Source organism: Callorhinchus milii, unplaced genomic scaffold (assembly GCF_018977255.1).
Source record: "Callorhinchus milii isolate IMCB2004 unplaced genomic scaffold, IMCB_Cmil_1.0 Scaffold5, whole genome shotgun sequence".
NCBI lineage: Eukaryota > Metazoa > Chordata > Chondrichthyes > Chimaeriformes > Callorhinchidae > Callorhinchus > Callorhinchus milii.
In genome coordinates, this window is record NW_024704746.1 from 43,786,815 (window position 1) to 43,811,698 (window position 24,884).

The 24,884-nt window shown below is 42.6% G+C and overlaps 1 protein-coding gene across 1 annotated transcript in view; it reads left to right on the forward strand.

Annotated features, from left to right (window-relative positions):
* The window catches only part of cntn1b (contactin 1b), a 259,706-nt gene that overhangs the window by 163,477 nt on the left and 71,345 nt on the right, over positions 1 to 24,884 (forward strand). Inside the window, exons 15-16 of the mRNA XM_007894635.2 lie at positions 15,502 to 15,660; positions 18,673 to 18,822. Of these exons, the coding sequence (XP_007892826.1) occupies positions 15,502 to 15,660; positions 18,673 to 18,822 (309 nt within the window). The remainder of the gene's footprint in view (positions 1 to 15,501; positions 15,661 to 18,672; positions 18,823 to 24,884) is intronic.

A 24,884-nucleotide genomic window follows, 5' to 3' on the forward strand; every position in this document is an offset into this window, starting at 1 on the left:
GTTTAACCTTTTATGAAAGATGCTTGTTGTCTTGCAGAAAAAAATAACTTTCCCCACTGAATGGTACCGAATACTAAATGGCTGTGCTGAGCATTGCAGAACTCCATGGGGTTACTCTGCTCCTCAGCTGTCAAGTAGAGAGTCACTGCACTCTTAGTTCTACTCTAGTCCATTCAATAAGTCTTGAAAATTTGTCCCCACATTCTGATCAATGAGAGTTTTGTAATTTTAAGTTAATAATATAAAACATCTAGTTGTGAATGTAAGATTAAAATGTGTATTTAAAAATTCTATACAGTTACCGGCCAGCAGAATGCATTCATTGATGTAGAATATTACTTTGATAGCTGATGCATTGTTGAGAATAAGATAAAGATTCCAAGACACTCTGCTTTTTTTAAAAAAATCGTCTCACAGAAAGTTTAAGTTCACGAAGGGGTTGTTAGTCAAATGCACAACCCAGTTTACTGTTAATAATAATCGTTGAATTTGATAAAGCGCCTGATAAAGTCATACATGATAAGAACGTCTCACAGCACCTTACAGGATTTATTGTAAAGTGTAATGACACTACTCAAAAAGGGAAGGGCGTTTCTCCTGGTGTCCTGGTCAACAATCCGTCAAGTAGAATTCATAATTCACTTCATGGCAGTCTGGGGGACATTGCTGTGTGCAAACTGGCTGCTGCATTCGCCTGCAAATACACAGTGACTACACTTTACAGTAAATCCTGTGACGTGTTTTGAGATGCCCTCCCAACATGGAAGCCACTATATCAAATGCAAGCGTTATTATTATTCTGTTTCCACCAAAGTCGATTCCTGCTCACCGGCACTATTTTGCCTTTCTGCATGCATTTACAATGAATACAGAAGAGCTAACCGTTGCCCCATTACAACATTATGGATCCCGACTACTGTATTATCACAGACTCCGCTATGTGTCACGCCAAGGGTGGAAATTTTACTGACAATACTCTCTCCAAATGGAATGCATCTCGATTCACAGAATGAACGAAAACAAAGAAAGTGGTGGATCGTTATCTTGTATTATTTTTGGACGGATGTGGTTCTAAAATGCTGCTCGAGGTCACAAGGGGGTTACTTAAATAATAACTTCCGCTCATTACTTGGTATGAGGCAATAAATGGCTTCTATACAGAGCAAAGTTTGTGAGTTGTTGATTACTTAAGGAACTCTTCATAAAAGACCTCTGTTGCGGTGGTGCTGCATTTCAGCAATGAAAGACTGAATCTCTTTCAATGTTTGAAAATGTAAAATAATAGACCATTAACCTTGCATTTGATATAGTGCTTTGTTATGTTGTCAAAACACCTCAAAGCACTTCACAGGATTTCACTGCAAAGAGCTGTGACTGTGTATTTGCATTGATTCTGTGCATGGGGATTTGTTGGCGAGGCACCCAGAAGGAAAAAGCCTTTCTCTTTTTCCAAATTGTGCCTTTGGGATCTTCTCTTCCCTGCTCTCCTCACTCAACCTCTCCTTACACATAAACTCCCCCACTCACAGTCACGGCCACCCACTCGATTTGGTGATCACCCGGGGCCTCAGTGCCTCGGATGTCACTATTACCGACAAGGCCATCTCTGACCACCACTTCATCTCCTTCACCACCTCCACCCCCCTCCCCACCTCCACCAGACCCACCACCATCTTCTACCGCCCTTGGAAGAAGTTACCCCCACAATCCCTAACCGATGCCTTGGAGTCCTCTGAACTCCTCTCCCTCTGGCCTTCAACCCTCACCGACCCCTCTTCTCCTCTCTCCCTCCTCCACAATACCCTCTCCTCCACACTCGATACTCTTGCCCCCATCACTTCCCGCACTGTCTCCTACTCCCGCTCCTCCCCCTGGTACACCACCCACCTCCGCTCACTGAAAAGCCAGGTGCGGGCTGCTGAACGCACCTGTGTCAAATCTGGCCTAACGGTCCACCGACAAATCTGGCTGGACCTCCTCAAAATTTACCGCTCCACTCTAGCCTCGGCCAAGTCGTCCTTCTACTCCAGGATAATCCTGGAGGCGAAGAACAACCCCAGGCTACTGTTTTCCACCACAACCCGACTCCTCCGTCCCCCCCGCCACCCCGCGCAGGTCATCTCCTCCAACCTTCACTGCGAGGAGATGCTGGATTTCCTTGAATCCAAGATCAAGGGAATTCGCTCCGCGGTCACTTCCCCTCCAACATCCACCAACCCCCCACCCCCTCCTCCCACACTCCGACTCCTACCCATCCTCCCCTACTCACTTTTGTACCCGTTTCCCCACCCTCTGTCACCAAACTCATCCTATCCCTAAAACCAACCACCTGCTCCCTTGACCCCATCCCCACTCCACTCCTTATCTCCCAGCTCCACTTTCTTGCCCCACATATCACCGACATCGTCAACCTGTCCCTCTCCTCTGGCTCTGTCCCCATTCCCTTAAAAACTGCCACCATCACGCCCACCCTGAAAAAACCCTCCCTTGATGCGTCGCAGCTATCAAGCTACCGGCCCATCTCCAACCTCCCCTTTCTCTCCAAGGTCCTGGAAAGAGTTGTCGCCTCCCAACTGCGCTCTTTCCTTTCCACCCATTCACTTTTCGAACCCCTTCAGTCAGGTTTCCGTGCTGCCCATAGCACAGAAACTGCCCTGGTCAAGGTCACCAATGATATCCTGACCATCTGTGACCAGGGCTCCCTCTGCCTCCTCGACCTATCGGCAGCATTCGATACGGTCGACCACGCTATCCTACTCCACCGCTTGTCCTCCCACCTCAACCTTCAAGGCACTGTCCTTGAGTGGTTTAGGTCGTACCTTTCTCACCGTCTTCACTTTGTCTCAAAATGGCTTCTCCTCCACCCCCCGCACTGTCTCATGTGGTGTCCCTCAGGGCTCTGTCCTCGGTCCCCTCCTCTTCACCCTCTATATGCTCCCCCTTGGTGACATCATCCGCAGACATGGAGTTAACTTCCACATGTATGCGGATGACACCCAACTCTACCTTTCCTCCTCTACTCTCAACTCCACGACCACCGATGTCCTGACAGCCTGCCTGTCCGACATCGAGTCCTGGACGAGAGACAACTTTCTTCAGCTCAACGTGCGAAAAACCGAGGCCCTCCTGATTGGCTCACGTCAGCGCCTCCGCACCTCAGGCGCTGACACCATCAGCATCCAAGGCTGCACTCTCCACCTCTCAAAGCCAGTCAGGAACCTCGGCGTTTTGTTCGACCCTGAGCTGTCCTTTCTCCCTCACATCCGCACCACAACTGGCACCGCCTTCCATCACCTCCGGAACATCGCCAGACTACGGCACTACCTCACCCCTCACGCTGCTGAAACCCTGGTCCACGCCTTTGTCACCTCAAGGCTGGACTATGGGAACTCTCTCCTCGCCGGCCTTCCCGCCACCTCCCTCCACAAGCTGCAGGTCATTCAGAACTCTGCAGCTCGTGTACTGTCCCGCACCAGGCTTCGCGACCACATCACACCCACCCTCGCTCGCCTCCACTGGCTCCCCATCCCCCAGAGGATTGATTTCAAGATCCTCATCCTCACCTACAAGGCCATTCACGGCCTTGCTCCCTCCTACCTCTCTGACCTACTATCCCCCTACCTACCTGCCCGTACCCTCCGTTCCTCCGGCTCCGGTCTGCTCCACGTCCCCCGCCCCAACCGCCCTACCATCGGTGGTCGGGCCTTCAGCCTCTCAGCCCCCAGGCTCTGGAACTCCATCCCCCAGTGCCTTCGCCTTGCTTCCTCCCTCTCCTCCTTCAAGGCCGGTCTCAAAACCTTTCTCTTTGACCGAGCCTTCAGCTCCCCTCTCGACTCTCTTCCCCCTCCTCGCTCCCTCCCTTCCCTCCCCTCACCCTGACCATTTCTCCCCTCCTCGCTCCCTCCCTTCCCTCCCCTCACCCTGACCATTTCCCCCCTCCTCGCTCCCTCCCTTCCCTCCCCTCCCCCTGACCATTTCCCCCTGCTCGGGTCCTGACCCAACTGTGCAGCGCCTTGGGACGTCCTCCTGACGTGAAAGGCGCTTTATAAATGGAATCTTGTTGTTGTTGTTGTTGTTAATGTCCACGTGAACATGGCAGCCAATTTGTGCACAGCCAGGTCCACTAATAGCCATGATGTGAATGGCCTATTTCATCTGGAGAAGTATCGGCCAGGACACCAGGAGAAAATCCCTTCTGTTTTCGAGCAGCGTCATAAGCTCTTTAACATCCACCAAATAACAGGACTTCGATTTAATGTATTATGTGAAAACAGCACCTCCAACAATACAGCCCCCCCCCTCGCCACCCCACATACACACTCACACCTCAATGATTGTCAGCCCAGACTGTGAGCTCTAAGTTGCGACCTGCAGATTGAGCCCCCAACCTTCTGATTCAGAGGTGAGAGTGCAACTAACTGAGCAGGCTGAGTGGCAACTGTCTGTTGTTATTGGGTGTTGTTGTGACTAACTGCATGTGAATAGCAAATGAAGCAATGCATGCACAGTTATTTGGTGAAGATCAACTTGTAATAAATCACCAGGCTGTTTTACACAATACTAATTGCTTACCACAAGATCCAATATTTGTATTAGGATTGGGCTGTGATTGGATCATCCAATAAAATACATTGCAAAACACAATTGAAGGCCCAAACAACATTGTATTTTAGGATGATCACAACTTTAGATGCTCTGAACTACTGAGTAAACAAAGCATTTTAAGCGTCATCCTACAAATGTCAGACATCAGTTTGTTGGGGTTGCCTGTTATCTGGTCTTTGGTACACTTTCATGTTTTACAGAGTATTGAATTCTTCATTATTCGCTAAGAACCACAGTGTTTCTCCAAAAACATTTGGTTCTGAATAGGGACAACATCACCGTACATGGATGTTGCTAGGGATAGATGATTGCTGCCATCAAATCAAAAACATTTCCGTGCAGGATGAGTTTTCAGCTCATTGGGTCTGTGTCGTGCTCGCATCCCACTGGAGCTAACTGTTCTAATCCTATTTCCCTACATCTTTTCTGACAATTTAAAAAATGTATTCTGCTGTTTATTTTGAAAAAAATGAAAGAACAAAAACCGAGTCCAATTTTTAAAACACCATTGTCTCAATTGCTCTCACTCACAGCATGGTGTGAAGTAACTGCTTACTGTAAACATACCATCTGCTGTCACGTTTTGCTGTAACCACCTCACAAATCGAATGGGAGACTGGAGTCAGTGCACTTTGATAGTTTCAAACGTGTCTGGAAAAGGGGGCTTATTGTCTTTATGTGGGAGGGGGGGAAGAAAGCTGACAGCACAAAGACACAAGAAGATTGAAGAAAGAGAGAGCGAGAACTCAGCTTGCAAGAAATGCTGTTTGAAATGATGTCAGCATTGACTACATCTGTCAGTCCCCTATTAAATAAGAAGGGGCCCAATATTTGGCAAATAATAGATCAGCGGAGCTGGTTACAAACATAGATTAATTAGGCGAGGATAATTTAATGATAAAGTATTCTCTCAACCTAGTCAAACTGTCCTGATTATTTGAAAACGTACTAAAAAGGCACCATATTATGTTCAAATATGTCTGATCAGGTCCTCACATAAATTGATGAAAGGCGATTGTGGCAATTAGTTAAAGTGCAGATAAGAGGTGACAAGGGTATTAGTCATGGAAAATGGATCAGAGTGTAAAACATGCCAAATGAATTACAACTCTGTTATCACATCATTGGCTGTTTCCTGTAACACGATCAGAGGGTCCGAGATAAAGAGGGTTAACCAAGTTGAAATGAAAGGGTGTGAGAAACGCTGTGACTGACTTTCACAAGCAGATTAATTAAAATGGGATGGGAAATGTATCAAGAAGCTTCCTGTGAAGGTTCTTGCTCACATTTCGAACTTTGCAGACATTTCACCTTGAATTCTGTCTTTTGTTAATGAGTTACACTTTGAGACTTTGAGGCGTTCTCCCTGTGTGAAAGGTGCTGCTAAACTGCAAATTGTTGTTGTTGCATTTTCACGTTCAACCTTGTTTCAATTGGTGCTACAATGAGATAGAAGCAAAATGACCTTTAACCTGATTCTGGCACATTGTGTTAGATAAGACACGAATAAAGTATTACAAATCTTTTAAAGGTGTACAACAACAACAAATTACATTTGAATAGGACATCCCAAAGTGCTGGACAGTAAAGGATTTGGACCCGAACTGGGCATTGGGATTAGGAGGGGTGGAGGGCAGGGAGGATAGATGGTAGGAGGGTGACCGAAGGAGTGGTTGAAGGGGAGGGTCTTGAGGCAGGCCTTGAAGGAGGCAAGGGAGAGGTGAAGACTGGGATGGAGTTCCAAAGGGTGAGGGCAGAAAAGCTGACTGCCGATGGTGGGGCTGGTCAGGCGAGGAACATGGAGCAGGCTGGAGCCCTCTGATTTCTCAATCAACGTCCTGGTAAAACCACCTTCACAAGGCGTTATCAATAGCCAGGAGACAGCACAAATTCTTTCTGATCGTATGTATCCTATGAGTTGTGTGATATTCATGGTGAAGAGAGGGCAGTTTCCATAACAACTAGTGTTTGGATCCATTCTCTCATGGCTGGTATAAATCCCCCCTCTCACCCCGAACCGAGTAATGGACTGCATGTCATCCCTTCGAGCTCGTTCAACTGGTTTGGAGTATCAGGGAGGCATTTTCCAGAGGGACTTCTCTTTTTCCCAGGATTGGCTGCAGGGTTTGTTTTGGTTCCATTGCTTTTTAACCTTCTGAGAAATGGGGGGAACTGAGTGTCTGATAACAGGGACAGTGAGTGACTGCTCTTTCCATTCTGTGTGTCTATGCAACAGTCTTGTGCTTCTGTTAACCGTGGCAGATAAGGAGTTACAATAGCTATATTATATATAGCAACAACCTGGCTTAGTTGGTAGCACTCTCACCTCTGAATCAGGAGCTTGCGGGTTCAAGCCCCATATCGGCTTGAAATTCCAATGCAGGACAGGGAGTGCCATCCTTCGGACGTGAAATTAATCTGTCTGTTCAAGTGGATGTTAAAGATTGCATTGTACTCTTCAAAAAGCGAAGGGAGTTTCTCCTGGTGTCCCGCCCAACAAACCCCCAAATAAAATTGGCCAGCCATTCACTTCATTGCTATTTATGGGAACTTGCTGTGTGTAAATAGACTGCTGCTTTGGCCGATAAAATGCACAGTCATGACACTTCACAGTAAATCCTGTGAAGCGCTTTGAGATATTTCAATGTTGTGATAAGGTGCTATATTGAATGCAAGGATTATTAGTAAAAATCATTCATTATTCAACATTCGCTTTTTGGCTGGGTTTTGCTTCTCACAGCCAATGCCAGAAATGTTAAAACCACACAGATACGTTTTTGGGCGGCTAGCTTGCTCAGGCTCCTTGCTTACAAAACATCTCCGCAACAGGAGGCAACACTTGCGGGCGAGTGCGAGTGGGTGGGGGGGAGGTGGAGGAATGGAATTTAGGTTTTGATTTTTATGTTTTGTATTTGCAATGAGCTAGAAACAGACTTCAACAGACATCATCAAGCCAGAATGAAAACACTTTGCAAATTTTGAAGAGCCTCATTGAGTATGCTTGTTTGATTATTATTGCAAAGTGTCTTGCTGCATTTCATCTAAGCCCAGGCTGGCTATTAGTGTTAGGATTGCCTGCTCACTTCAAAGCAGTACTGGTGAAAAGTCATCAGCACCTTAGAGTTGCTCCTGACAGAATCTCCAGGCTGCTTGCCAGATGAGATAACAAACTGTGACCATGAGTGACCAATGCTTCACTTCCCACAGCTTCCTGACACTTTTACTTTGTAACTTTATCTAGAGGTCATTTGTTCTCATTAACCCTTGTGCTAGGTGAAAGACAAGCATGAAACAGACAGTAAACTTATGCATCAGTGACACAAGACCTGGCGGGTGCTCCCTGAAGTCGTCACAAGAGTAAAGTCATCAAAGCTGGAACTTGAGGAGCCTTCCTATTAGTGAAAGATGTCTCTCAATCACAAAGAGCTTTAAGAAACCTGAAGGAATCAGTTAGGAATCCATTAAACACATTGCTGAAGTTTTCCTCAAGCAGGTTTTGCTAGTGAAGTGACAAACGGGGTTCAAATGTGCTGTTGATTTAAAACATGGGTAAATGAAGGAAAGCTGAAGGGCAAAACTATTCTTGGGCAGCCTTTCAGCCCAGATGCGAGCAAGCACAGTGGCCCACCACTGGGCTGAATTCCAAAACCGGGATAGAAGGATACCGGGAGACGATCAGCACAAAGCAAAGTGACACACTCAGCTATCAGCCAAAACAGAGTTACAGACACTGCAAAAGCAAAAGCTATAACTCGACACCGAGTAATTCTGCAACAGAAAGACACCGGACGGATTTCTTCCATCCCTCTTGTGCCCTACTTTTACACAAGGATAAAGTATCTGTCTCAGTGTCTTTCGCCTACAGCAAAGGGCAGACATTGGAGATGCAATGTGAGAAGCAGCTGTGTAGCAGGAATTGCGATCCCGTCATTAGAAGTTTGGGTGGTGCTGCTCGCTTACTCCCATGTTTCACTTTCATAGTTGGATGGGCGCAGCTGAATGTGAGTGCCTGAGGACATGCAGCTCCCAAATACAGTGTTTTTACCAGGAGAAATAGCGCAGACAATATTTATTGTAAACTAGGAGTCAGAGCCCTTCCAGGGAATACAGCGTGCTTCACTTCATTTATTTGTGTCATGCCAAACCTTTCATTACAAATTTCATGCAGATAATACAGTAATCCTTACATTTGATAATTCTGCCTTTCAAGTCAAGAGAGCTATCAGAGCACTTCACAGGAGATACTGTAAAGTGTGGTTGTATTTTGCAGGCGGACATGGCAGCTGCCAATTTTGCATTCGTCAGTGTACCATAAAAACCATGAAGTGTATGACTAGTTTTACTTTGGGGATTTTAGACCAAGACACCACGAGAAATTCCCTTCTCTTGAATAGTGCCACAGGATCTTTAATGTCCACCTGAACATCCTCCCAATGTGAAAGGCGCTATACAAATGTAATCTTCTTGTTGTTGTTGTTGAACAGGCACACGGGACCTCAGTTTAACATCTCAACCTAAGGCTGGCACTTCTGATTATGTAGCACCCCATCCCAGCACTGTACTAGTGTCAATGAGAGAGGTGTGAGTTTAAAATCCTAGGTGGTGTTTGAACCCACAACCTTCTGACTCAGAAGACAATACTGCTACCCATTGAGCCAGGCTGACACGAGAGGGAGGTTTGTTTACTTTTCAGACATTTGTTGGAAAATAGAATGCTTCATCACAGATACCGCAAACAATCAGAGACAAGTTCCAACACAGAAACAATGCGCTGAAGGTTCTTTCTTTTGTAGACTTTCCATCATTCTTTCTAAATATGAGGGCTGCTATATAAATACATGTTGTTGTTGTTGTTGACACATTACAATTGGTTTCAGATGGTCACTTTATTGAGGATATTTTCAATCTTTTATCACTTGGTCTCCAGCAGTTTGAAAGTAACCTGTTTCCACATTGTTGCATTCTGGTCAATTCCAAGTAAATTTGTTCTAAAGAATGATCAAAACTACAGCAGAAAATGCACCAATGTCACCCAGATTTAATTGCCTGAAAATTCATTGTCGTTTATAACCAGGAAGGTTTTTCTTTACTCAGAAGGAACCAACAACTTGAGCAGGTTTCGGGAAAGGTGGTTGAGGCCAGGAAACTGGACTCACTTAAAAAACAGGTTCAGTGCTGGAAAGGGGAAGGGGGAGGGGGCAGTAGGGTGGGTGTTCTGGAAATTGAAATTGAATTGGCTGAATGTCCTTCTTCATCCAATCTGATCTTACTGATCTTGTGATCTTAAATCAGTTGTGTTACATTCAAAAGCTAGTCTGCAACAACAGCAATTTATTAAAAAGTCCTGAAGGAAATGTAGGTGCCAAGCTTGGTAATCAAAAAATGACAGTGTCAGAAATTTACCCGGAGGTTCTGTGCTTGCTTTCAGATGCACGTAGAAATGTTGTTTTATGCAGGAGCAGCTCAAGGTCATTCTTTTACATTGCATTGAATTTTTCTGCTGGCTTCGATTTATTGAGTCCAATATTTTCCTTGGAAAAAGTCACAGAGATGGTTTCAGCAGCAATTTCATTCTCCCTACTGCAGTGGAAATGCTCTGCTTCCAAACGATCCCTTGGAAAATCACTGACATTTTTAAATGTTGCTGAAATTGGCACTGTCTAACACTGACCATTTGATGCAAGGAAAAGTTGGAAGTTAGAATTGTAAATCAGGCTTCCCTCTCCACTTTGCTTTTATTGCTTCGACTCTACCCCAACACACCTGAAACTCTTATCCAGGCATTCGCCACCTCCCGCCTCGATTTATCACAAAGACCTCAATGGTCTCCACAGATCCACAATTCAGAAAACCAATTAATTAAAAATTCCATCGCCCGTGTCCTCACCCATACTAAACTCCAAAGACCCCCTTCACCCCAGACCTTGCCAGGCTCAACTGGTTCCCTTGAATCATAGAATATTACCATTTATTGTATATTGCCTCTCCTCATTCTTCCTCCCAAAATGCATCACCTCATACTTCTCTGCATTAAACTTCATCTGCCATGTGTCTGCCCATTTCACCAGTCTGTCCATGTCTTCCTACAGTTTTCTACCATCCTCCTCATTGTATACTATGTTGCCAAGTTTTGTGTGATCGGCAAACTTTAAAATTTTGCTCTCCATACCCAAGTCCAAGTCATTTATGTATATCAAAAAGAGCAGTGGACCTAATAACAACCCCTGAGGGACACCACTGTGTACTTCCCTCCAGCCTGAAAAACAACCATTCACCACTACCCTCTGCTTTCTGTCTCCCAGCCAACTTTGTATCCATGCTGCCACTGTTCCTTTTATCCCATGGGCTTCAATTTTGCTAGCGAGTCTATCATGTGGCACCTTATCAAACACCTTCTGAAAGTCATTTGATAAGGTGCATACACTACAACAACTGTACTACCTTCATCACTAGCTTTGGATACCCAACAGGAGGCTAGAGCCAGAATGGATCAATTTCGAACTCAACTAGCTCCCTATTGTAGAATGAATCGATTTCAAGATCCTCACACTCATTTCATACCCTAACACCTCCCTACCTTTTCAACTGGCTTACAGTCCACTTTTCTGCCTGCCTGCTTTGCTCAGCTGGCTCTTCCTGTAAATCCCTGGTCTCCTCCACTCCACCATTGGCGGCCTTACTTTCAGACAGTCCTGTAGCTCAGTGGTTAGAGCATCCACCTCACAAGAGAGAGACCTGGGTTTGAGTCCCGGCAGAGTGAAACCTTGGGCAAGTTTCCTTACTCCACATGCCTGATAATAATCTCTCCAGAAAAAAAAAATTGGTCACTTGAAACCACGACTGTTTATGGGACACTACTGTGCGCAATTAGCTGCCATGTTTCACCCACAAAATATACAGTCAATTCACTTTACAGTATATTCTGTGAAGTGCTTTGAGATGTCTCAAAGACGTGAAAAGCGCTATATCAAATGTAAGGATTATTATTGTAATATGCCCTGAAAGTTTGGAACTCACTGCCTCACCTTGCCCCCTCCTTGTCTGCCTTCAGATCACATCTGAAGACTTTCCTTGTTACCCTGCCTATGGTTTCGCCCACAAAATATACAGTCAATTCACTTTACGGTATATTCTGTGCAGCTTTGAATCATCTCAAAGACGTGATAAGGCGCTATATCAAAAGCAAAGATTAATTTTATGGTAAACCTTCCCTCTCTTCCTGGTTCAGCATGAAAGTTCCACCACTGTTAAGTATTCCAAGACACTACTGCATGTGAAGGGTGCTATAAATATAAAGTTGTTGTTGTTATTGTATAAACAAAACTATAGTGCATTCCACATTGCAGACATGGTTCAAGAAGCAGACAGATGCTGTAGAAGTCAGGGCATTCACAAGATCACAAGATGGGTTTGGATGAAGAAAGCCCTTTTGGCCTATCTGATTTCATCATTTCAGAACACACAGTCCATAGAACCATTGAAATTTACAGAATAGAAGGAGATTCTTTAGTCCGTTGTGCTTGTTTTGGCTCTTTTATAGGTAATCCTTCCCGTCCTATTTTTATGACCTTTATCCACACTCTTTTAGTTTAGTATTTTTTCAGTATTTATCTAATCCTCTTCTAAAACCTAATATGGATTTTGCCTCAACTACTGCTCCTGGCAGGGCATTCCATTTTCCTAACTATTTTGTGCGTGAAAGAAATTCTCCTTACTTATTTACTAATTATCTTAAATTGATGCCCTCCAGTCACTGATTCACCAACCAGTGGAAATAGTTTCTCCTCATTTCTGCTCATTCTCATAACTCCATAGTCTGAACCTACATTATGGCTGGAAAATCACTGAAGACAACTTTGATGTACAAAATAGTACGCTGCTAAAAGAGCTCTATAGATTGTGTTAAATGACATCTGTTTGCCAGAGCCATCTGAAAGCGGTGGATATGAAATGATTTTGATTGAATTAGTGCTTTCACTGGTTGGGAGAGCAAAAACCTGCACAGGACTGCCCTGGCTACTCCCTCTGCTCATCGGCCTGCTTTACCTCTCCTCCTGCTCCGTCCCACCATTGGTGTTCCCACCAATGCAGCCATTCTGCTCCCGCTCTCTGGAGATCCATCCCAGAGTATTCTGCCTAACCTCCTTAAGACCTCTCTCTTTGATTGTGATTTCAGCCTTTCTCCTCCCCCCCAATTACACATCTCAGCTTGGGCTCCCAGTCAGTTGTGTGAAGCACCTTGAGATGACCTTCCATGGGAAGGCATGTAAATTGTCATCATTGTTGTGTTCTGTCTCGCCTGCTATCATTGATCTCTGAGCCAAATTGCAGTCAAATTACAACTTTAACTCTTATGATACCGTGCTCTATTTCTTAAAGTTAAAGATAATGATCAGAGCACATAACTTTACCCACCAAAAGGAAGGGAAGAGAGAAATTGAGAGGCAGTCCCAAGTTGCTCTTATACACCTACGCAGGGCCATCTTCAGAGAAGCAGCAGCAGAGTTAGTGCTGCCAGGCTCTCTGTAATGAGTGCAAAAAAGGCAGAGACAAGGCAGATAGAAAATAGAATTTTTCTCACAAACCTGCAGAATGTTCATCCAGCAAATTTCAGTATTACTATTCCCCATTTACCAGAACAAATCCTAACAATAGCTATAACTCTAGCAAAATGTATTTGGATGCATAATCGGTTCAGTATGTATTCAATATTGAACTCTAAGCTTTGTTTGCAAATTCATAAGATCCTTGATTCAACTGCCTTCCCATTATACTTTATTTCTATTGTTAGGCTTTTGCATCCAGTAAGATCTATAGATCCTCGTGTTGGGTAACCTTAACTGGATGACGGACAATCAAACAATTGTATTCAAATGTGAATATTTGTGTTTGACTGAGATTACATTGAATGCCTTGATTCTTTCCACTCAGCTCCTGTTAACCTTACAAGCCAAAGCTATAACAGGTAGGATGGTCCTTGCTGGATAAGCAGCGGGCAGCCTACCAGACTGTGCTCTCAATGAAGAGCTTCATGGTTTTAACTGCTTAAACTCCATCACTACCGATACACAATCTGATGTCCCCAAGCTTTGGCTTTTGCTATCCGGCCCTTAATTCTCTCTGAAATTAGGTAACCAAGATGTGTCCTTCTGGGGAGAGAATGCATATTACATTCCAGACACAGGGAAATTTCTACATGTAGGTGACATACACATGTGAAACAGTCTGATTTGGATACTCTTAAACATTGTGATGGGTTTGTGCACGTGGCAGACACCTGGCTGACTAAAAAATAAATTCAGATGAGCAAATCATTTCTTGGTTTGTTTCACCCAATGCAGAAAGGATTAGAGACTTCCGTTAAGATAGTATTCGAGAACATGCCTCTTTTGTTCAGTGAACAGTTGAAGTTGCTTGAAAAATGAAGCCTGATTGTTTCTGGAAGAATTTAACCAATAATATGCATGACTGAGAGAAACACATTTTGTGACCATTCCATTTTGTGATAAGCCCGTTCTCAAGCTGACATGGACACTTCAATTTGTCTGCAGCAGGAGCCACTCATAACTCAGAAGATAGGTACTTGTCACAGACCAGTGTGCTTATTATAATAGTTGGAGAGCTATCATATATGTGATTTAGTACCTTTTCTGAACAGGTAGCTGGTACATCAACATGTCATGTTCAGAGCTCGACAAATGTGTGTATTTTCAGAGGTTAATTTCACTTATGAAGAGCTCACAACAGTCATGGAACTCAACAGGGTTATACCTATCGCATTAATTCTTGAGTGAAGATAATATTCCAATAGCTCCTAAATTGAAATACCTACATCTTAGGGTTTCAATTGTTGATGTAGTCTGTATCATCTTTACATTTGTAGTCTAAATTATTTGGCTGGTAGTTTTGTTCTAATGTAAGACATATCATTGAGCAATGAGATGGCATAAATCTGTTTATTATGTTTTATCCATAAGATCACAAATTATTGAATGTTTCAATACATCATTCTTGAAATTGATTTACTATATTCAGCACAATTCAAACATAATCTGATTATCTAGGTGAGCACTTAAGTGAACTCCCAGTGGAGCACTGCATTATCAGAGGTGCTGTTGTTGAGATGAAATGTTAAACTGAGATCCTGCCTGCCTATTCGACAGGTGAACTTTGAAGAATCAGTTTGAAAAGAGTTTTTTCCCCAGTGTCGAGAGCAACAACTCTCCTAATAAAATCGGTTATTTATTTCTCCTTTACTTGTGGATCCCAGCTGGGCACACATGGCCATGTTTGCTATAATAGCACAATATCATAGGACAATAATTGCTTGAAACATTTTCTGATAATTAATATGATACGGTTCTTTGAAAAATACACATTCTTCTTTCAATTATAATTTATTAAGTTTTAAGTACTGTGCTTAAGTGCTTGCCGGGGCTGTTGATATGAGCATTGTCAATGTAAAAATAAATTACATAAGAAGTATTCCTTGGCAGTAAGTAGTTATGGAGTCCTGTAGCTCAGTGGTTAGAGCACTCGCCTTGCAAGTGAGACACCTGGGTTCAATTCCAGGCAGTGCAAAACCTTGGGCAAGTTTCCTTACTCCACACGCCTGATAATAATCCCTCCAAAAAGAAAACAATAATAAAATTGGTCATTTTCAATCTACAACTGTTTGTGGGACACAGCTGTGCGCAATTGGCTACCGTGTTTCGTCCACAAATATACAGTCAATTCACTTTACAGCAGATTCCATGAAGCGCTTTGAGACGTTGAGAAGACGTGAAAAGCGCTATATCAAATGCAAAAATTATTATTATTACAGTGGAAGATGATATGTTTGCTCAGTGCTGAGTGACCCATATATCATTGTCCATTGCAAATCTCTTCTTTCAGGTCCACCAGGACCCCCTGGAGGTGTGAGGGTGGAAGATATTAAAGACACGTTTGTTGCATTATCCTGGAGCCGGGGGACAGACAACCACAGCCCAATATCCAAGTATACAATTCAGTGGAAGTTCTTCGATGCCGATGAATGGAAAGATGCTAAAACAGGTTAGTTATAATTCATTGAGAAAAAATGTTTAGTTCAAGAATAAAAACTATTGTACAGAGCCACACAAATTGGAACAAGCCACACTCTGGATAAGCAAACAGTGCAAGTAGTTGGACATAAATGGTAACCTGGTGGTCCTTACACCACTAGCAGGAAGAACACTCGGGAGCTGAGATTACCACTTGCTCCCTTTCACAAACTTGAAGTATTTGGATGGAAGGGGAAATACTTCTCATCTGAAATACTCACCCATAATGACCAGGAAAACAAGAGTCACATGGAGATTGTTTACAGAGATTTAGAGAGAACATACCTGCCTGCAACGAAAAAACAATTTCATAATGTTGTAAGAATGGATTGTAGGATCGTGTTTAGGTTTTGAAGGCATGCTATTTTTAAGCACGCTTGAAAAATTAGCACCCAGGTTTATCAAGTTAAATGTGGCATTAAGTGCAAATTGAGGGGGCTGACTTGTTTCTCAAATGTGCACAAAAGAGACAAAGCCAAACGATTCAGACAAGACATTGGTTGGATAATGATCATTGGTGATTTCTCTCATAGAAATGTCAATGGTTGCACCTCACCATGTTATGCCCAGCTCCCATTAATGGGCACAGAAGCTGGGTAGAGTGGGCACTGTGTTGACGTGAGTGAGCCTTTCAGCAATACGTGACAAGCACAGGCTATTTCTGAATGCATTTATGCTTTACAAACCTGATATATATTTTGACTTCTCCCAAAATGTGCTTCTATGACACACACAATGCCAAAGCACAGGAATAGAATTCAAGTTTTGCACTGGTAACATACACTATATGGAGCAAACATTGACCCAACTTAATTACAAGTGAATCCAGCCACCCATAGTACTTCAAAGCAATCTGCTCCTCAGTCATCCAAAACAGCTTCTTAAAAAACATGTCCTTGAGCGTAAAGACGAGGATTTTGAACGCTATCCTTTGGGGGATGGGGAGCCAGTGGAGCCGGGTGATGGTGGAGGTGATAGGGTCGGGTCACAGAGCCTGGTGAGGGAGAGGAAAGGAGCTGCAGAGTTCTGGAGGATCTGCAGCTTTATATGCAGATAGATCTGGATGATCTATCCAGCTTCTTGAGCTCAGCATTGGTGTGCAAGTTATAGTCTACAAACCAGTTGAGCCCACGTTTCACAGCAGGACAACCAGCATTTGGACAAATCACTCAACATATGAGATCAGGGGCAGCCCAGATGGTGCTGCAGCTGATTAGAGCTGCAGCTGATTCAGACCTCAGTGCATGCTTTGTTTGGTGGTCTTGGTCGGTGATGCAGGGGCAAGCTAAATTGGCCCTGGACTTCCCAGGATTAGAGAGGGGAAAACCAGCCATCTTGTCCATGAATACGACCCTCTACTTGGTTGTGCATGTGTGTGATGGGTAGGCAGAGAGAGGTCACGTTTGACTATGATGCACTAAAGAGTCTTCCATCGTTCACTGGGAAGGCTCAAACATGAACAAGGGCCACTGCATCCCAGCAAGAGGAGGGCAGATCAGGAGTGGAGAGGCCGGTGGCGAGAATGAAAAAAAAATTGACATGCTAAATTCATTTTAAAAAATCAAAATATGCAATTTTAGCAATATCAGGACCTGACTTTGCCCATCAGTGCAGCATCCATAGTCATTGTGTGTGTCTTTCTTGGACTTACGATATACATATGTAACAGGTGTACGTTTCCCTCCTCTTACATTGTGCATACTGCAGCTGCGGAAACCAGATATTTCACAAAACATTGGAATTAAACAATACCAGCCCTTTCAGAAAGATGAAAGTCAGTTACATTGTCTTTTGTTGTTTAAGCGTCTTGACATTCCATGCGTGTAGTTTTACAGTCTCACCGTTTACTTTTAAATGCAGTCGATAGTCAGAGGTTATGAAGCACTTCAAGTCATTGTTCGAAGGAAAACAATACCAATGTTCCAGTGACTACGTGTTCCAGCTGTATAACCAAGTGTAGAGCTGCAGTTTCAGACAGGGAGATCACCAGTTCAGACCTCAGTGCATGCTTTGTTTGGTGGTCTCAGCCGGCGATGCATGGGCAAGCTAAATTTAAGATTGCCTCAATTGGTTGCACTCTCACCTTCAAGTCAGAAGGTTATGGGTTCAGTCCGGGACTTAAAACTCACAGTCTGAGTTGACACTCTTGTGCAGTGCTGGGGGAATTCTGTGTAGTCAGAGGTGGCACTCTTCGGATGAGACGTTAAAGACCTGAGTGATATCATTCAAAAATATAAGAGAAGTATAAGGGAGTTTCTTCCATGTCCTGGAAAGCCATCTTCCAGATAAAATTATTCATTTCATAACTGATTGTGGGATGTTGTGATACACAAATTGGCTGCTCTGTTCACAACAACAACAACAAATTACACTTGTATAGAGCCTTGTGTAGATGTCCCAAAGCACTGGACGGTCAGGGTTATTGGACCAGAGCTGGGAGTTGGGGTCAGGAGAGAGCAGGGTGATGGGAGGGTGGCCAAAGGCAAGGTCGAAGAGGAAGGTCTTTAGATGGGATTTTAAGGAGGCGAGAGTGGGGGGGTGAGGTGGAGGGATTGAGGGATAGAGTTCCAGAGTGTGGGGGCAGAGATGCTGAATGCTCCACCACCAATGGTGGGGCAGGAAGTGCGGGGCACCTGAAGCAGACCAGTATCCGCTGAGCGGAGGAAGCGGACAGGCTGGTATGGGGTTAAGAGGTCGGAGAGGTAAGGAGGAGCAAGACCGTGGAGGGCTTGCTTAATCCCCTTCAAATAGAAAATTTACAGACATTGCAATTTACAGTAAAATCCTGTGAAACATGTCCTCCTGATGCAGAAGACGCTGTACCAAATACAAGGGTTATTGTTATTCTGTGGTTTTGTTCCCTTTACACACATCTGTTAGTCATAAAATGGGAAAAGCAAAGCATGATGAATGGTTCGTGTGATCTGTGATGCAGGAGTCTTTATCTCTGTTCTCACATTTGATCTTCTCTTATTTTGTTTAGACCCACAGAATATTGAAGGCAACATGGAAACAGCAAAGGTTGTTGACTTAATTCCATGGATGGACTATGAATTCCGCATTGTAGCAACCAATACTCTGGGCCCAGGAGAACCCAGTCTACCCTCTGCTAAAGTTAGGACTCTTGAAGCAGGTGGGTAGTCAGTTGCACATTTTTTTTATATCTTGCAATCGTTAAAGTGTTATGCATTTTTTAAATTATTTGCTCTTGAAAAATAGTACACCTGTATTCCTGGGACAGAGTACACTGCCTGCACTCATTTTTGGATGTAGGATTGAAAATATATTTTGCCTATATTTATGCTGTATCTATGATTTTTGACTGATGTCCGCCAAGGGAGTAGGTTGGTCTGGGCCACAGACAACCTCGTTTCTTTTCAGTACTGCGTTTCAACAACACTGCTGTAGAAGTAAACATGATGGGGTGGGATGACATTGATCTTCCCATCAGTATATTCTCTCTATCCCTACAAATAGCTAATTTCCCCACCATCATCAGTGTGTACCACTTCTTTGCAATGAGGTGCTCCAAGCAGTGCCTGCCAAAGAACCAGTAACCCACCCAATTAAGAGCAGCTAAATTTGACCGTCACTTAAGGTTAGAATTCGACTTGCAATATTGCATTCTGAATGGGAAACCACGGATGACTTCCAGTTGGCACAACCTCACCAACCTTTCAAATTCAAATTACACATTCCACCATAATATAATGCAACATCAGTTTGCTGTTGCCAACCCTCTTCTTCAAACACAATTTAGCCATTCATTTTTGTTCAAGCAGCAATCAACATTTAAAAAGAGGAACAGGGAAATTAGTTTGTTCTCCATCCATCATTGAAGACTGTTTTAGATCGACTTTACTTGATCAAAGTAATATCAATGTTGACCCAGTGCTTCCAGTGCCAGGACCTTAATTTCTGAAGCAAGCATTGTTTTTCATCAATTTATTTTATATTTAAAATTAATCGGCAGATGTGTTAAACACTGAATACTGAACATCACTTGGGGAAGGAAATTCATTGAAATATTTGTTCAATAAAACATAAATGACAGGAGTTGAAGCGATGAAACGGTATTCTGGGCAGCAGTGAAAATGCTGGGGTATTGTGTCACCTGTTGTCATTGTAATCTACCTTGGTCTCAGCTACTTTTAAGTTGTCTCTTTAGGCTTCAGCAGCTTCATATCGTATTGAGGGTCAAACGCTCATGCAACTTTTTTCACATGAACGTATAACTTTCAGATATAGTAATACAACTCTGAATTTATCTTTATCCCACCAGTGGGATTAACTATTGAATTGTAAATATAATGGAAAGTTCTGGTGCGCTTCAAGCTCTCCATTCCTTGAATTTCACAGGTATTATAAAACAAAATGAACCTTGTCAAGTAATGCAAGCTAGCTTTGATCAATTTCAACAACACTTTGAGCGACAAACATGAGAACGTATTGGTGGGAGGGGGAGGAGGTGGCAGGGGGCGCGGGGAAGGTGATGGTCTCAGTTTATTTTGCTAGTGGGATAGGGCGGGAAATATCTGGACAGATTTCATAACATGTTCCTATTTTGTGTTCATCTCGTATTGAGTGCGCATCTATTGTGATGTATCCCGTCAGTACAGTAAATGGCCCATTAAGAAAATCGAGCTATTGATCTTTTTTTTTAAAAGTGTAACTGCACTGTGTGTGAAACAAACAACTGGAATATGAGGTGGTAATCTAGACTTATTGTGCTCCGTAGAGACTTGCAGTGTCTGCAATCCAAAAGATAAAACAGCAGAATTTCAGCAACAGTTCAACCTTTCTCCAAGTCGTTCGGTATTTGAATGTTTTTGTTCAGCTATAGTGATTAAAAGCATGTTGCAGTCTTATCCAGATTAGGCATCCTCTTCTGATATCCCTCTTGAACATAACAAATTAAACTAGAGTGAGAGACAATGAGCAAAATTTTTCCTTGTGCTTTAAGATCAGAAGGCAGCTTCCGATGTTTCTGTCAGGACCCCTAACCCCAGATCCTCATTCATTCATTCTTTGGCAATTGATCAAGGTTTATATTGCATATGCATGTGTCTGAAAACTATGAAAAATATCTGTGTACTCTCTGCACTACTGTTTTTTCCTGAAGCAGTTTATCTATTTGGGTTCAACAGGTCCAAAAACAGGAGTATGATCTCCAGACCATGTTTTATATATTTATATCTCCAGTAATTTTTTCTCTGATAACCTTTGATCCTTCCTGTTGCATTCGTTGAGTTGTTGCGTTTTGCAAAGAGTGGTGCAAATATTTTTGGTACATCTTTCAGCTGTGAATGAAGAAATATTGAGTGGACATTTTTGTAATTCTGAGGTGTGATGGTGTTACACACAAAGAGATACCTCATAATGTATTATATATCCACGTCCAGATTGGTACAGTTATGGTGTTGCATCAATGGTTTAATCTGATTTTTATGTAAATTATGTAATCGGAACTTTACCAGACTGCTTGGATTTGATAGCAAAAGCCAACAGAGACTTTGAAAACCTTTGTTTGTAATTTTGCCATTTTCTGTGAACATTCTGTTTCACTATGACAGTTTGCATTCTGTTGAGGACTCAGCTGAACATAGCAGAACATAAATCTGAATTACTATTATGAGTTATAACTCTTTCAAATGTCATTCTTGATCCTTGCAACATTTGAAATCAGTTAAAATTGCCTTTTTGGATTTTATGCTTTTGGAACTGGTTGAAAAGAATTGAAGCAGGAAAAATGTTTGGGTTTTCTAGGTAATCGAGCATCACCAATCGTGTCCCATTTCATGGCAATCGTCAAGCCAACTGACAATTGGTTTGACAATTGTCAAGCCAACTAAAAATCTTTAAACTGAAACAAAATAAGGCCATGATTTGGAGCAAAAGATTCTCAAGCTCAGTGCAACTTAGTCAATTTATGGAATAGTCTGCTACTTAAGTGGGATCTGTAGACCTCTCAGTTTTCTTTCAATACTCTTGGTGACAGGTTTCCAAATGTGTCGTGTGGTTCCACCTGGCTGACCAAACAAAAAAGCATCATGAATATGCTCATTTGAAACATTTGGAAATAATTAAAATGGCAACTTGTTGATTTTCATTAAGGGAGTAGAGGGAGACTGAGTAAAAGACAAGACGATAGGAGCATGAATCTTAGCAGCATCACAATCTAAATGTGTTTTTTCTCATTCTGACCTTACATCTTTCGATGCTGTTTGAATTCCCTCATGTTATGCATGTTGTTCCCCCAGATCAGTCTTAAATTATTGAAAGCACGAGCCAGCCCCGTGCCCTCCGAACTTGATATTTGCATTAGTGACTGTGGAGGCCATTTGTTTCTTTTTCTAAAATAGCGAGAGTAACACAACTTGATAAACTGAGGTTTTGACTGAAGTTTGGGCCGACCCACCGCTTCTTCAGAAGAAATTGATCACGAGATTGTTTTACAATAAGTAGGTCGCAGAACATTCTCTTTGTTACTGTGACTGTTATGTTAGATGTCAGTGGTGTTCCTGTGCCTTTCCTTTGATATGTGATGTGCTACTTCCACACAAGGATATATGATGGTAAATGGTAACGTAAGCAATGCAAATGTATCACATGTTGTAAGTGAGTAACAGTTGATGTTGGGAAATAATTTCTGCATATTGAAAGCTGTTGACTTGCCTTTGAGCACTGCCCTTCATTCAGCAGAGGCAAAGCAGGTAACAGCATGCTGAGAGGACAATTTCAATGTGCATAGTCCACTGGAGTGTAAATGGTAATCCTAATGTGAAAATTGAAAATGTTTCTATTTACATATAAACCCTTTTAACTCCAGAGACCAGACATTTTTCATGGTCTTAGCACAGAGCCTAAAAAATATTGTGGCCCAAAATTTTGAATATCCTTCAATTCATTCTTAATTTGGAAATTTTCACAATTTTTAAAAGGAACTGCAGAAACCCGGCTGTTAAATCAAGACTTCTCTGAAATGCAAAACTTCTGCATGATACATTGGGGCCTGATAATAACATGGAAGATGGGGAATGTAATATCTCAACAATCAAAATAGCTCCATCTGCACTAAAAAGGCTGACAAGTGTACAGGAGGCCAAAATGGGCATGCACATGTCCAGGACCCAAGAAAGGGAATTGGAGGTAACATGATAGTCTGGAAGCAGCCAGAACCTATATTTTCAATTTTGGAGGAAAGTAAATGTCGGGGTCGAACCAACATTATAATTAAGTGCATTTTAATGGGGTGCTGCTCCATTCATTCTTTAGACAATGGTCTGAAGGCTTACACCATAAGATTTTTTGGAAGTTGGCAACCAATCTTATCTCTGGCTTTTTGGAGACTCCCACAGATTTATGAATCGTTCAACCACAGTGCCTTCTCTGCTTCCTGAGTTGAGCAGTCTCCCAATGTTATTTGGTTCAAACATTCTCACTGGTTCAAAACTATTCTCCCTGTCCCTGCAACACAGGAACTTCTTGTTTTGTGTGCCTCATGTTATTAACACTGAGAAAATAAACCAACAAATGTATCTGTACAAGTGCATTCAAATAACCTCTCAAAACCTCTCTCTTTGAGAACTGAACACATATTGCTTTAACACTCATTTTACATAACCTTTTATAAATTGAAAGCTATTTGATGAATATATCTGACAAGTTACAGCTGTTAAAAATCTTGGAGGAAGCACAAATGGATGAATACATCTGTACATTGTCTTGTTTCATCTGATCCATTTCTTCGTAGGAAGTAACACAGAGAAGTGGATACTTGAAAGTGAGTTGCAAGATAATTGAAGGATTTAGAAGGTTCTTGGTTTATAAATGTTTTCTAAGCCCTCAAATTAAGTTACACCCTATCTTCAATCCGTAGTGTATATTGCTTCATATCATAGATTGTGTTTGGGTGTGGAATTTTAAGTTTTTTTTTGGCATTTGAAAAGGTTTAGTCATTCCTGGCCTTGCCAGAGTATTTCAATTTCTGCAGTGCTGAGTGGTGTGCTCATGTTTCATTTACTTTCCTTTGTGATGATGCCATTACTGCAAATTCTGGAGAAAATAGGGCGTGAGAGATAGTTAACAAATAATACTGCAATGCAGCAATTTGTTTCAACTGTTTTAACCAGAAAAGTATCAAAAATGTTCTCAGTGAATTTAATTTGCCTAGTAATTTCTTTGGATGCCAAGAGTGCATGATTTACACTCTTGATTAAACCACACAGATGCATGGAATAAATCTATTTATTAATACTTTTCTGCATGCTGGCCTAACTCCCAGAATATTTACCAGTATTTATTTCATTACATTAAAAAGGTGTTGACATACAAATGCCTGAGTATAGAAAAATTGTGGGGGTGCCAGGATAATTGTAAAGCATATGGCCAAGGTGTACACATCAATGCATCCAAACTCCTATTGGCATGAGACCTACCCCTGGAGGGATGTGCTGCCTATATGACAGGAGAATGAGTGTTTTGGCAGAGTTTGCAATGTTATCTTCAGACCTGATCAGTGTAAAAGGCAGATTCATTCTTGGCAGTGAACGTTGACATGATATTCAATTACTCCATCGGATTCAAAGAAGCAGTAAGCCATTGCAGAGGGCTGGGATTACATCCACGCACTTGAATTGTGAACGAAGGGGAACTGACGACGTGGAACCAGCACATTATATAGCATTCAGAACTATTCCATTCACACTCGCTTCATCTTTTACTCACGTGTTCTGAGCACCATCAGAAAGAAGGTCTCCAAGCCTCCACATCGTGGACTAAAAACCTTGCAATTGTGTGCGTCAGTCTGGCTCAGTTGGTAGCACTTCTGCCTCTGCGTCAGAGGGTCGTGGGTCATGTCAGGCCTTGGAACTCATATCGTCTAAGTTGACAATCCAATCAGTGCTGAGAGTGTACTGCATTGTTGGAGATGCCATCCCTTGGATGAGACATTGAACCAAAGTCCTGTCTGCCTGTTCGGGTGAACTTTGAAAATTCCACAATAGTATTCAAAAAGAACAGGAGATTTCTCCCGGCCAACAATCCCCCAATAAAAAAATTGCTGATTCACTTCCCGGCTATTTGCAGGACATATCTATGGGAACATTGGCTGGTGCCTTTGTCTACAAAATATACAGTGGCAACACATTGCAGTGAAGTGAGTGAAGAGCTCTGAGATGTTTAAGGTGAAAAATT